The 14,133-nt window shown below is 41.5% G+C and overlaps 1 protein-coding gene across 1 annotated transcript in view; it reads left to right on the plus strand.

Annotated features, from left to right (window-relative positions):
- Positions 1-14,133, plus strand: part of OBSCN (obscurin, cytoskeletal calmodulin and titin-interacting RhoGEF) — a 174,172-nt gene that overhangs the window by 77,378 nt on the left and 82,661 nt on the right. The window contains 14 exon segments of the mRNA XM_034060452.1: positions 163-426; positions 719-982; positions 1,529-1,792; positions 3,297-3,560; positions 4,236-4,502; positions 4,877-5,140; positions 5,734-6,000; positions 7,035-7,301; positions 7,843-8,109; positions 9,293-9,559; positions 10,744-11,016; positions 11,533-11,799; positions 12,991-13,257; positions 13,816-14,085. Coding sequence (XP_033916343.1) covers positions 163-426; positions 719-982; positions 1,529-1,792; positions 3,297-3,560; positions 4,236-4,502; positions 4,877-5,140; positions 5,734-6,000; positions 7,035-7,301; positions 7,843-8,109; positions 9,293-9,559; positions 10,744-11,016; positions 11,533-11,799; positions 12,991-13,257; positions 13,816-14,085 — 3,732 coding nt within the window.

Below are 14,133 nucleotides of genomic sequence, written 5' to 3' on the forward strand. Positions count from 1 at the left end.
TATACAAAGTGGTTTTAGCACTTGCTCCTTAAAGTAGATGTAAGACCAGGCCTGGAGACAGCTCCTCACTGATGGCCTTGCCTTTTCTTCCCCCACCCTTACCCTTCACCAGGAGGCTGTGTTTGCTGCTCCATTTTAACCCTGTGTCCATTACATCCTCAGTGCTGCCTGCACGCATCAAGGAGAGCCTGAAGGATGAGGAGGTTACAGAAGGTCAAGCAGCCACTCTGCGCTGCGAGCTGACCAAGGTTGCTCAAGTGGAGTGGAGAAAGGGAAGTAGTTTGCTCAAAGCCAGCGACAAATACAAAATGAGGCAGGAGGGCACAGTCATGAAGCTGCTTATTCATGATGTAGAAATGAAAGATGCTGGAGAATACACTTGTGTGTGTGGAGAACAGGAGACTACAGCTGCCTTGATAGTGCATGGTAAAAAACATACACGTTTATCTGTGTTATTATCTCTGTCAGCTCATTACTATTCATTGTGTTTTCACTTGTGGATGAATTTGTTTAAATTTCCAAGCTGTCTCTAAGATCTGCTTGCATCCAGACCACTTTTCTGTTTCTGTCTGTTACTTTGTCTAATATCCTGTAATTATGAGAAAAGCAAACTCTTTCCACCCTAAAATGTCGCCTGCCTCTCTACCACCCCATCCTTCCCCTCATGTGTGTGCCACACGTCATTTTTAATGTCCTGTGTTTGTTTTGTAACCTTCAGCCCTGCCTGCACGTTTCAAAGAGGAACTGAAGGACCTGCAAGCCATGGAAAGGCAAACAGTCACTCTGAGCTGTGAGCTGACCAAGGCTGCAGATGTCCAATGGAAGAAAGGAAACACCATAATCAGGGCAAGTGAAAAATATGTCATGCGGCAGGATAATGTCCTTGCTGAGTTGCAAATTTGTGATCTGGAGCTGCAGGATGCTGGAGATTACACCTGTGTGTGTGGAGACCAACATACCATGGCTTCTCTGACAGTGAATGGTAAATTCATCTTGCAGATGACTGCTCATTTCTTATTTCTCTGAGACGTCCTTTTGCTCTACAAAGTGTTCACCTATCAGCTTTTTCCTAGGAATTAATTTGTGTCCAGGAAAGAAGAACAACTTATTCTGACATTTAATTTTAGTCTGATGTTCCTGAAAAGGAAGCTGAGGACATGAGCATTTCTCCATGCGGATAAATTTATGTTTTAAGTTTAAGGGAATAGAAGCTAGGAAATGCTCCTGTTGGACCAACTGAGATGTCCTGCCTTCTGATGGAGGGTGGCCCTATGAAAAATTACTTAGGTTGCCTCTTGAATTCATCCAGTCTGTTGTACTTTGACCTGTCAGCTCAACACTTCCCTCTCTTATTGTCACTGCTGGATTTAGTTTTCCAGATCATCGTAGTTATAACCTCATCCTCAATGGCCAAAGACCCTTACTTGCCCAGATTTGAACTTCTGTTGGTATTTCATGATGTTGATCATGAATAACAAATGCAGAGGTCTTAGATTAAATGCACTCTCTATTGACTTTTCATCCCCAGCCCTGCCAGTGTTTTTTAAGGAAGAGTTGAAGAATGAAGAAGTCCAAGAAGGAACATCAGTCTCCCTGCATTGTGAATTAACCAAAGCAGCTCCAGTGCAGTGGAAAATAGGGTCCAAAGTGCTCAAAGCAAGTGACAAATTTCAAATGAGACAATCTGGCACCACTGCAGAGTTGGTCATTCACGATCTAGAAGTAGAAGATGCTGGAGATTACACCTGTGTGTGTGGTGACCAGAAGACAACAGCAACTTTGACAGTTCATGGTAAAAAGACCTTATTAAAATTGATAAATAGCTCTATAGATAGACATTACTCTAAAATTCATCTGTTTCTGCCCTGGGTCAGTAGCTTGTCTGTGGTTTTATCCCTTTCTTTTCCTTCATTCTGTGTATAACTGATTTCTTACAGATTTAAAATTGGTCAGAACAAATTTTGGGGTCATTATTACACTGTCACCCTTGAAAAGGAGAAAATAAGATGTTTCTTTCTGTTCAGGTCCATTCTTCTTGGACATTTACATTTTCCAGTTCTTTTCCCTCCCTCATCCCCATGGTTCATTTGATCCTACCACAGTTTTTGCCCAAATATTGCATATATAGGTGATCAGGTCCTCTGCTCTTCAAGCACTGCTCAAAGGAAAAGTGAGGGTTGAGGGAGCAGGAGGAGGAGATGTTGTGCTGCTGGATGACCTAGCCATGGTTGCTTCTGGGGGTACCAGACTCTTTAAGTGAATCAGACATGCAGAATGAGATATGAGTTATCATTTCAGAGCTTCTTACCTAGGTTTGAAGGATGCAGGGGTTTACACCTCTATGTGGGTATCAGGTCTACTTTAACAGTTAGGGACTAAAAGAAACTCAACAACACGAATTATTAGGAGCTATAATGTTCTTTATCCTATAAACCAATCCATAAACCAACAAACCAATCCATAAACCAATCCATAAAGAAATCCTTGAGTTATGACAATGATCTCATTACCTCATGTTCTGCTGTCATTTAATTAATGAGTATCCTTTTTAATGAAGCAGCAGACCTTGGCTCCAAAAAACTTCGTCAGATATCCACTTCTGTTCCATCCAGCTTTTTCCCCAAAATCTTCTGACCCTCCCCTGGGCTTTCCTGAGGCATGGACTTTTTCTGAGGCATCTGGGGAGTACTATTTGTGTTCTGTACAGTAGTTGTGCACAAGGCACTTCTGTGGGTAAATATTAATAATTTGTTTTCCTGCAAGTTGATTTCTGTAGGTTATTCTGTCTTTGGGTTACGTTTTCCAAATAGGGAAAGAGTAAGAATCTGTAATTCTTATTACATGTAATAGCCCTTCAAACTTCTATTTAGAACTAAAAGAATTTTTATTTTGAAATCCAACTGCTTACATGTAGGTGGGGTTATGAATTTTTAGCGAAAACAAAACAGAAAATATCAATGCCAGCCTCCAAGAAATAATGCCTGTATAGTTAAAATAATAATGTATCCAGCAGTGTTATTTGTGAGTGCTGTTTACTTGAGCTCTGGATCTTGCTGTATTGTTCTTTCACCATGAAAAATGACAGACACCCAGGGAACTGATGTCTTATATCAAGTGAAACCACAATACACTAGAAGAAGAATGCTTTCAGAGTTCCTCAACTTGGCTGTAGCCATGCTCATCTATTACAGGCTGAAAAAAGGAGGCATGAGGGGAAACAATCCCAAGCATGAAAAAGAAATGAAGATTTTAATTCTGTTTTTCTGGTGACCATTTGTCCATATTACATCCTTCAGCTCTGCCACCACTCTTTAAGGAAGAGCTAAAGGACAAGGAAGCAGAAGAAGGTGGAAAAGTTGCCCTGCGTTGTGAGCTCACCAAGGCGGCTCCGGTGGAGTGGCGAAAGGACCAGAGGATTCTCAAAGCAAGTGAGAAATGCAAAATGAGGCAGGAAGGGACAAAGGCAGAGCTGGTGATTCATGAACTAGCTGAGGAGGATGCAGGAGACTACACCTGTGTGTGTGGAGAGCAGCAGACTACAGCTGTCTTAACAGTACAGGGTAAAAACTATCTTGACCCTCCTACTTTCTAACTGGAAACATCTGTCCTTTACTACAAGGTGTTCAGTTTTCCATGTCTGTTTTTTCAACCACATTAACTGAAGTCACATTCATTTGAAGGTATTCCCTTCCTTTAATGACCCGTAGGTTGTGTTTATTGGAAAATACCAGTCTGCATTTTTCTGTGCCATCATTTTGTCTTTTCTTTCCTTAAACATGGACCTGCTATCCTTTCACCTTTCCTTTCTGTCATTCCTTTCCTATCATTTAAACCCACTAATCTTTTGTCTTTCCTTTCCTGCATTTATTCTCAAAACCACAAATCTGTTTATTCTTTGCCATTCCTTTCTGTTATTCTCAATACTTACCATTTTTATATAGCATAGGGTATAAAAAGCAGCATCCAGAGCAAAGCTGTGTTAGTTACGATTTCATCTGGTAGAAAGCAGATGTAAATCTCTTTAGGACAGTTAGTAGAAGGACAGCATAAATCCATCAAATATTATATATATTATATATGTATATTTCCACTAGGATGTTTTTATTTCTCTTGGCTCTCTTTGTTGCTGATCCTTGTCCTTCCAAAACCATCACAACTTTCCCCTGTCACTTCCCAATCTCACCCATCCCTGGAGATATCCTTAGTTTGTAATGCTTTTCACCTGCATCCTTCAGCTGTGCCACCATTTTTCCAAGAAGAAATGACCAGCAAGGAAGCAGTAGAAGGTGGAACAGCCACTCTGCAGTGTGAGGTCAGCAAGACATCTGCCTGTGTTCATTGGAAGAAGGGCCACCGCCTCCTCACTTCGGACACCAAGTACAGCATGAGACAGGAAGGCTGTGTTGTGCAGCTGGTAGTTCACAATTTAGACTTGAACGATGCTGGAGATTATACCTGTGTGTGTGGAGACAAGACCACCACAGCTGCCTTAACAGTGCATGGTAAATTAATCCTTGGGATTAAGGTCCTTCAAACTTTAGACCTACCCCAGTCTCTATTGCTATTGTCTGTCCTGTTCCCTTTCTGTTTGCTTGGGCTTTTGTGTTCTTTTGGACTTTGCTTGTGTGCTTCATCCTTGTGTTAGAATAGGGAAAAGAGGTGCCTGCTGCTGTTTGTCCTCCTCAGCTGTGCTGGCTCTTCTCACTTCCCTTGCCCTGATGCAGGGACCAGGGAAGCTGGGGAAGATTTTCCCCATGGGCTCCACTGATCTGGATGAGGGCTTGGTAGTGTATCATGCACCCTCTTCCCCAGGACCTCAACTAGCTGCTTTTCAAGGGATATTCACTCTCTCTATGGTAATTCTTTTACTCTTCAGCACTGCCTCCAGAATTCAAGAAAGACCTGAAAGACTTAGAAGCTGTAGAAAGTGGGACAGCTACTCTGCTATGTGAGTTGACTAAGCCTGCTGTGGTGGAGTGGAAGAAAGGGCAGGAGGTGCTCAAAGCAAGCAGCAAATATGAAATGAGTCAAGATGGTGCTGTTGCAAAGCTGATTATCCATGAGCTGGATGTGGAGGACACTGGAGATTACACTTGTGTTTGTGGAGATCAGCAGACAACTGCCACTCTGACGGTCAATGGTAAAAAAGAAAAAAACAATAAGAAAAGTTTATATTTATTAGAAGTAAAACCTGTGGTTTAGTGTCACTTATGGAGAAGAGCTCACTGCAGTTCATAAGGCATGCAGAACAGCATTGTCTGTACAGCCTAATAGAGTGACCAGGAGGAAAATCGGAATTGCAATGCAGAACTAAATGCGTTTTGTCAGTATGTTATGGTCAGGTCAATTGTAATTTCTCTTGCAAGTGGTCTGTTTTAAGAATGAATCTGAACTCTTACAACTCCCTGCTGATCTTCAGCATACCTCTTCAGTGATCAGGGAAACATGTTGGCTACTTCTATAGTAAGAAAAATATTCTGCCAGTTTTAGATCATAGATTTGATTAAGCTTCTACACACTTCATGGCAAATATAACTTCTTGAAATTGATTTCTTCTTGTTCTGCAGATATTTTTGTTACTTCTCTAAGGAAATAGCCTTTTGGTTTGAATCTAGAGCATTGAGGTTTAGAGATGTCTGCAAAAAAGCTCTTCTGGTGCTTTGTTCTTCTTTCTGTGTTTTCTTTCCCAAGCCCCATCTGCAGTATATTGCAAGATATGTTTCTATTTTATAGCCCTACCAGCACTTTTTAAACAAGAGCTTCAGAATACTGAGGCAGAAGAAGGTGGTACAGCATCACTGAGGTGTGAGCTTACCAAACCCAACACTTCAGTAGAGTGGAGGAAAGGAGATACTACTCTCTACCCTGGTCTGAAATATGAGATGAAGCAGCACGGCTCTGCTGCTGAATTGGTCATTCATGACTTAGAATTGGATGATTCAGGAAAGTACACCTGCAGCACTGGACATCAGCAGACAACAGCTGTGGTAACCATACATGGTAGGTGGGGTATCGACATTTGGCTCTACAGAGATGAAGGAAAGGAGCATCTTAGCATTATCTACAGCCATCTATCTGCCTTGCTGCCGGTCCATGCCAGGATACATATTCTAGTTGAGCATGACACATGACCAAGTTAGAAAGGTTCTTCTTGCGGGATCTGGAGTAATCAATCATCATCAAAACAATTAAATGTTATCATGATGTCAAGATATGATGAACCCTCCTGCCCTCTGAGTGAAGGGAGTGTGGCTGCATATGAAATGAATAACAGAAAATAAGCCAGGCAGGCTGATAGTTATTTTGGGGTTGTTGATTGCTTCAGCATGCAAATTTGGCATAATGCCTGATTGGGGTGATAGGAGATGCAATAATTGGCAGATAAAAGATTTCTATAATATGTGAATATTCTGTATTATTACTTGAAGTTTTGAGCCTCAGGTATAAACTTTGGCTGTAGTCAATTGCATCTGCATCTGTTTTCCTCCACCCCTTTCTACCATGCAAGAGCAAGACCTCTCTGGAAATCTGAATTTCCTCTCCCATTTATCACTTTATTGTCATCTTTTACTGTATTGCCTCTTCTTGTGTTTTGCGTGATAACTTGACATTTTGTATGTTGATAGAAGCTTTATGGGGAGGGTGGTGGGGGAGGAAATACTCTCACTTAATATTTCAAACTCGAAGACCTTTATTAAGGAATAAGGGTCCGTGTAAGAGAGAGCATATCCCAGTGATCTTTAACTAAAGCATCTGTAGTTGGCATGGAGACACTTCTTTAGCAAACACTGATTCCTGCAGATTGCAAACCAGACCATTCTATGGAGCATTCTAAGACCAGATCTTTCTTAACTTCACTGTCTGTCCTGAGCTCTTGTTCACATAATGGTTCAAGAAGGATGCTTCCAAGGCAGAAGGTTGCAGCCCAAGGATTATGGAATCATTAGGATAGCCCATTTCTGAAGAATGGTGGTAGGACTATTTCCTTTTCAGACTAAAGCACTCTTAAAACATTTCCCTCTCAAATTTTGCAGAACTGCCTGTCACATTTAAGCAACCCCTACAAAATAAAGAATCAGAGGAAGGAAGCACAGCTACATTCTGCTGTGAGCTCTCGAAGCCCAGTGCTGGAGTGGAATGGAGGAGAGGAGGAGTGGGGTTGCAGCCCAGCCAGAAATATGAAATGAGGCAGAGGGAATGCCTGGTAGAGCTCTTAATACATAATCTGAAATTAGAAGATACAGGAGAATACAGCTGTGATACTGGGGATCAGGAAACTAAGGCATCTTTAAATGTGAAAGGTAGGTTCTATGAGAATGGAAGAGGATGATACTTTGTACTTCTGGTGCTGGATTTGAGTTTGGTTTCTAAGGAGAAATAGTATCTTGCTTTATGGCTGGGGAGAAATTAAAGAAAGAGCAATGCTTTAATATAACATCTGGACATTACATGACACTGTTTAAGTGTTTTAAAAAAGATTTTCTTCCAAATCCTGGAAGAAGACTGACAACAACATTCTGATCTGCCAAGGCTGTTGGTGAAATTTTGAACTTCTTTCTCTTGAGAACATTGTTAGGCCAACTGAAGGATTAATTCAAAACTTCCACCCTGGCAAGGATGTGAGTCAAGGAGCAAAGAAAATAAATGTTGTAAGTTCAGATGGCTGCTTCTAACACAGCAAGATCTCCTGGAAGCTCCAGGCAAATTAGAGAACATGGATCCTGCCTAGGAATATAGCACTTGAAGCACAGTATTTTGTTCTCCAGAGTGTCATTCTGTGTTAACCAGGACTTGACTCAGGCTTCAATAAAAGCTCTTGTTGCTTCTTTTTCCCCCCTTCAGCTCTGCCGATTCTTTTCAAAAAGGAGCTGAAAAACAAGGAGGCCGAAGAAGGAGCTGAGGTGAAATTCCAGTGTGAGCTGACAAAGGACAATGCAACAGTGGAGTGGAGGAAAGGCACCATGGAGATCTTCCCGTGTGCCAAATATGACATTAAATTAAGTGGTCGCACAGCTGAACTTGTGATTCATAATGTAGAACCAGAAGATGCCTCTGATTACACATGTGATACTGGAGACCAGCAGAGCTCAGCGATCCTCAGAGTGAATGGTTAGCATTGCATCAAGATGGAAGAGAGGATAAAAGGGATTTGTGAAATTGTGTGAATTATGTTCTTTTCTTTATTGGTAACTAAGCCTCTCCAAAAGTTTAGAGAACGAGGAAAGCAGGTGCCCAGTCATAAACCGGAATAGAACAGAACAGTGGATCTTGTGGGGCAGGATTTGTAGAATGGCTATTCAAGCCTGTAAAGCACAGTGTACAGTGTATTGGCCATTTCCTCTTATGTGACAAAAGCAAGAAACTGTGTCATGGGGATTTTGAAATTCTAATTGCTCTTTATTTTTGTCAGTTTGCGTTCATTGCTGGCTCAGTTGAATCAATAACTAACCATAAGTCATTTACAAAAGCATTTAAAAAAATCTACTGTTTTCGATTTCTGTAGTGCCTTCCCATGAAGACCCAGAGGACACTGTGTTTACACAAATCAGGAATACTGTCTGTGAAATGTCTGTGGTCCTCTCAAACTGCTGGGTGGAACTTGTGGCTATAGTCTAAGCCACAGCCTTTCAGACTACATCAGCAACCACTGGGTCAACTACCAGTGAAAGAGCCCTGTGATTGCTTTACATGTATCATGATAGAGTTTAAACAGAGGAACTATAAGCACTGAAATTCTTGCTCTCACAACTGTTGTCACACATATGTGATGAATATTCCCTTCTTGTTTTCATCAGTGACAAGCTGTTGTCTGAGCTGTTCCATGCCCTGCTTGAATAAATGTGGTCCATTTGTTTGTGCGTCATCTGGAAGGACACACTGTTGATCATCTAGGGTCATGCAAAGATAGCAGAGAAATCAGAAATATGTTTGAAGCTTTAAATCCTTTACAGTGTTGTGTATTTCTATAAAATTAATAGTTTTTATGCTAGTTTTAATCAGAAAGTACCGGGTTTTGCTTAGGGCTTTATACATGTTGACATTTCCAGTATTCAGAGCAGATGTAGAAAGGGTGTCATGTGGATGCCCTTGACTTCATGGGAAACAGACACTTTCTGATCCTCTCCTTGTATGCATATACAGAATGTAGATCTGTTTATAGAGCAAAAAGGGTTGTTATCATATAACCACTTAATGCGAATTTGTTCTGCAGCATCAGGCTCCAGGTGCCTCATGCTGAGTTGTGCAGATCTGGCATTCAAGCTAATGCATCACATTAATTTTTGCTTTGCAGCTATCAAACCCCATCTGAAGCAGCAGCTGAAGAATGAAGAAGTGGAAGTGGGAGGAATGGCCAGGCTGCGCTGCGAGATTTCCATTAGCAAAGCAGAAGTGGAGTGGAGGAAAGACGGAGTCCTCCTTCACTCAAGCTCTAAGTATGAAATGTGGCAAGACGGCACCCTCCGTGAGCTGCGTGTTCACCACCTGGAGCCTGGTGATGCTGGAGAGTATTCTTGCAAGGCTGGAGATGAGACGAGCTCTGCAAAACTGACTGTGAAAGGCAAGACCCATTTATTGGGGCAAGGGGGTTTTCACTGTTGGATGCTAAGATTTTGCAACATAATTGTTACCAGTTGTGATGAATAGCTGTGCCAAACTACTGTGATAAACACAGAGCATAGGAAGGGTATCATAAAAAAAGTCATAGTCAACGAATGGACCAAAGCAAAGATTTGCTTTGTGGACAGGAGTGGATAACACGACTGTAATTTTTGACTCATGGTTTGAAATATTTGTTTGACATCACATGCGAGTGAACAGATGGTTCACCCCCAGCTTCCAGTGACATGGCAACTGCATCTGGCCCTAGTGTTGTTACAGACAGAGCTTGCTTTCAGTTTGGACCACAAGTGTGGAACAACCACCACCAGCATCTCTACAGGCTACACAATATTGTAAAAACATCATGCCCAGCTGCACCATTTTTCATGCAGATGATGACCTCAGTTGCATGAATATGCACTGTGTTTGGTCAGATGAATGTTGCACTGCTTTTCCTCTGGTATGCTCCAGCAGATTCAGGGTACACACAGCTTCTTCCTGTTGCAGTCTGTATGATCTTTGCACAGATCCACAGGGGCCCAGCTGTCCTAGGAGATGGACTCAAGCTAAGTGAAGTGCAAGTGTGCTCACGCTAGTCCAGTAAATCCTGCTGAGAGCACAGAGCCAGCCAGTTTGGAGCATCAGCACAGAGTATATGCAATTTTGTTTCTGAAAAGACAGTAGAGGGGATCAGGTTTTAATGGTATTCTCTGAAGATACCTAAGTGCAAATGTAACAAATTTCAAAATCTTGATTTTGGCATCTGGCGTTTGTGCCTTAATTACCCAATTACAATATCAAATATCTAATTAAAAGTAAAATAAAAATCCATATGCAATGTATCTCTGAGAATGAGCAAGTGATAAAAACACTGACTGAAAAATATTGGCCATGTTACCAGGTACACTGAAAGTAGGGAGCCGGTAGAATTTGAAATACGATTTGAGAGGCTGAGCTATCCCCACCCTTGGAGTTAAAGCTCAGCTTTAACTGAGTGTTGAGCAACCTGTTGTAGACTGATCCTGCTTTGAGCAGTGGTGGGACCAATGGCATCCAGAAGTCCATTTCAACCTATATTATTAAATGATTCTGTCATTTGATCCATATTTCCCCTTTTACGGCTTGACTGATGACTCTTTACAGAGCCTGATGTAACCATTGTGAGTGGCCTAAAGGACATGGTGGTGTTCGAGGGGGATGATGTAACGTTTCGGTGCCAAGTTTCTCATGAGAATGCAAGGGATGTTGAATGGAAGCTACAGGATGTTGCTCTGCAAAATAATGAAATGAATGAGATCTCAGTGGAAAAAGGAAAGATTCACACTCTAACGTTAAGGAAGGTGACTGAGCATGACATTGGCACTGTCACTTTCCGAGTGGGACCCCACATGTCAACAGCAGAGCTCATGGTAAAAGGTAAGTCCCTCTGTATTGTGGGAAAGAAACAGGATTGATGAGAAAAGGTGAATTTTTGCTTATGCTAATAAAATTCAAGGCCATCATTCACCCTTTGTTAATTCATGTGAGCAGGGTGCTTGTGCTTCAGAGCATACATGATATACTGATGTGGTCTCGTAGACTTGTCATCCCTGTGGATAGACAGTGGATATGTCACCAAGTTCTCAAAGCTAACTGGTTTCTAAAGAAATTACTGGATTGGCTCAAGTAGTTGGATGGATGGATGGATCTCTATTTTTCATTGCTTCCTCTCCCCCTTAATTTTTTTTTTCTACTTAGGAAAAAAAGCTTTTTTCTTTCTCTAAACACTGTTTTGAAGAAATTCTTAGTCAAGCATCCTTCTCCTTCTCTCTTTGAAGTTTGTTTTAACCCCGCAATATGTAACAGAAATTAAAGAGGGGTTAATACACAAACTGTACCTTTAACACTAGATAAAGGTGACTGTAAATGCCTTTGCTGTGCCTGTAATTTCAGTGCCACCTCCAGTCTTTAAGGAGAAATTACAGAGCATAGAACTAAAGGAAGAAGAAACAGCCATCCTCCGCTGTGAGATCTCCCAGGCTAATGCTGTGGTGGTGTGGAAGAAGGGCACTCAGGTGATTTCACCAAGCTCCAAGTATGAAATCAGACAGGAAGGAACAATCCATATTTTAAAGATTTATCACTTAAACCCAGAAGACTCTGGCAAATACACCTGTGATAATGGAAATGAACAAACAACAGCCACTTTAACTGTCAAAGGTAGGTTGTTTTGGTTTCTTTTTAAGATGAGAAACTTATTCCACTTCCTTAGCTTAGTACTAGCAAGAGGGTGCTATCTACTGTCCTTGATTTCACATGTACCTTGGTGGCATAAAGCAGCTAAGTCCTTTTGCTTTCAGAAGCTAAGTCCTGTGGTGTCCTCAGCAATGAACATGAAGAGATCCAAATGCAGTAACTGCTTCCAGAATCCAAGACCCAAGGGCCTCTTTCTGGTCACACAGAGAACCAAGGCTGGAACTGAAATTAGCATAAGTCCATTTTTAATGCTTAACCAAACTCTAGGTTCCACTTCGGAAAATGTTGCACAAGAGTAAAGTGCTCAAGCTTACTTGGGCACTCAACTCCAACTGATGAACAAGGCATCTAAATAATTCCCGTCCTTAGGGTCTTAAAAATAGATTTAATGTGCCAATATGTGAATTACTTAAAATTTACTCTGGTAACAATACAACATTAAGGCAACTTTTTCTGATATAAGATCAGTAAAGATAAAGAGAAGACAGGATGTTTTTCAGAACTGCCATCTTTTCAAATATACTCTAAGGGCTCTCCCATGAAGGGTACACACCTGCCTACTATCATACTAACTCCAGGATTCAGTGATACCAGAACAGTTGTACTGTAAGCAGATTCTTTGATGGTGGCTGCCTGTTTGTGTCTCTGTGTGCTGTCCTAACCCAAGAGGAACTAAACTCCTATATGTGGCACATCGTAAGTCAACCCATCAGAACCCTATCATAACCATCAGCGATACACATCAGTGCAGAGATTTCCAGAGTCCAACTCTCAGTCCAGTCGTCATATAATGTTTCCCCATGCACCCTCCCAAATACCCTAGAACTTTGATATCAGGCATAGGCTTTTGAGCTGTGCCTTTGGACATTTGGAGATACCTGTACTTAGATGCTCAAGAGTCCATATCCATGACTTCTTCTGTGTAAGAAGAAACACATTCTCAGAGGTGTTCAGTGGCTCCTGGGGAGTGCAGAGTGTTTAGTGCTTCTGGAAACCCAGCACTTTTTGTAATTTCTTGTTTGGGCTTCAAAGGAACTTTGAAATTGAGTTTGCACCTACTTTGTAGTAGCACCACAGTTTCATTCAACACAAGACTTAGTGACACAGACACCAACAAAACGTATGATTTTTTTCCTCTGATTTATCTTGGTATAGCTTTGCCAGTAACCTTCACGCAACCACTCCAGAACCAGCAAGGTGAAGCAGGTGGCACCATCACTTTGAGCTGTGAAATCTCAAAATCAAATGGCACTGTGCAGTGGAAGAGGGCCGGGACAGTGCTGCGACCAAGCAACAAATACAAGATGCATCAAGCTGGATCTATGGCTGAGCTGACAATTCACAACCTGAGTGAAGCTGATTCTGGGGAATACATGTGTGACACAGGGGACCAGCAAACTACTGCATCTGTGCTTGTGAAAGGTGAGGCTTTGCATGGGGAAGGGCTGAACAGTTTGGTACTCTGGCATGGGCACATGATTAAGCAATTTGGTAGCCAGACGTTGTCCTATGCCCAAACTGAATCATGGAGATCTCAGACACAAGAGTGATTTCAAAGGGATAAGAACTGGGTCAGTTATGTCTAGGGATCTGAAATGAGTATTTATTCAATGATTCTGTGTTTTAATGTTAATGTCACCATCTAAAATCTGTTGACAATATTTTCACAATACATAGGTTGCGTTATAAATATGTATTTTATATTTATTATGCTCACAATGCAGTAGAACATGCATATTCTATAGACTATTATATAAGTGTGTAATATATATGCACATATGCATTATGCATCTGTAAGAATGTAACATGTTACTAGATGTCTGTGTAAGTACATTTCCATTTCTATGCATTTAGTGCTTAGTACTTTGTGGTTGTTCTTTCAAATAATATAGTACTGCCAAGAAAGAGCATAACAAAATGTTTAACCTAGGAAGCATCACTTGAAAGTAGATATCAAACTCTGTTGACCTTTCCATAAAGAACCAGCAGCCACCATAGTCGAGATGCTGAAGGATGTCACTTCGTGTGAAGGAGAAGACGCAGTGTTTGAATGCAGGCTGTCCAGAGAAACAACTCAAGAGGCCCAGTGGTTCCTGGGGGATGTTCCCCTGCAATCCAATGAAATGAATGAGATCAGAGTCCAAGGGACACATCACACTTTGATCCTGAGGAAGGTGACACTAGAAGACTGTGGTCCCATCAGTTTCAAAGTGGGGCAGCATACCACAACAGCACAGCTAACAGTCCAAGGTGAGGAACCCTCCTAGGAAGAGGGACTGAGCAGATACTTGTAAGCAC

This window comes from Melopsittacus undulatus, chromosome 1 (assembly GCF_012275295.1).
Source record: "Melopsittacus undulatus isolate bMelUnd1 chromosome 1, bMelUnd1.mat.Z, whole genome shotgun sequence".
NCBI lineage: Eukaryota > Metazoa > Chordata > Aves > Psittaciformes > Psittaculidae > Melopsittacus > Melopsittacus undulatus.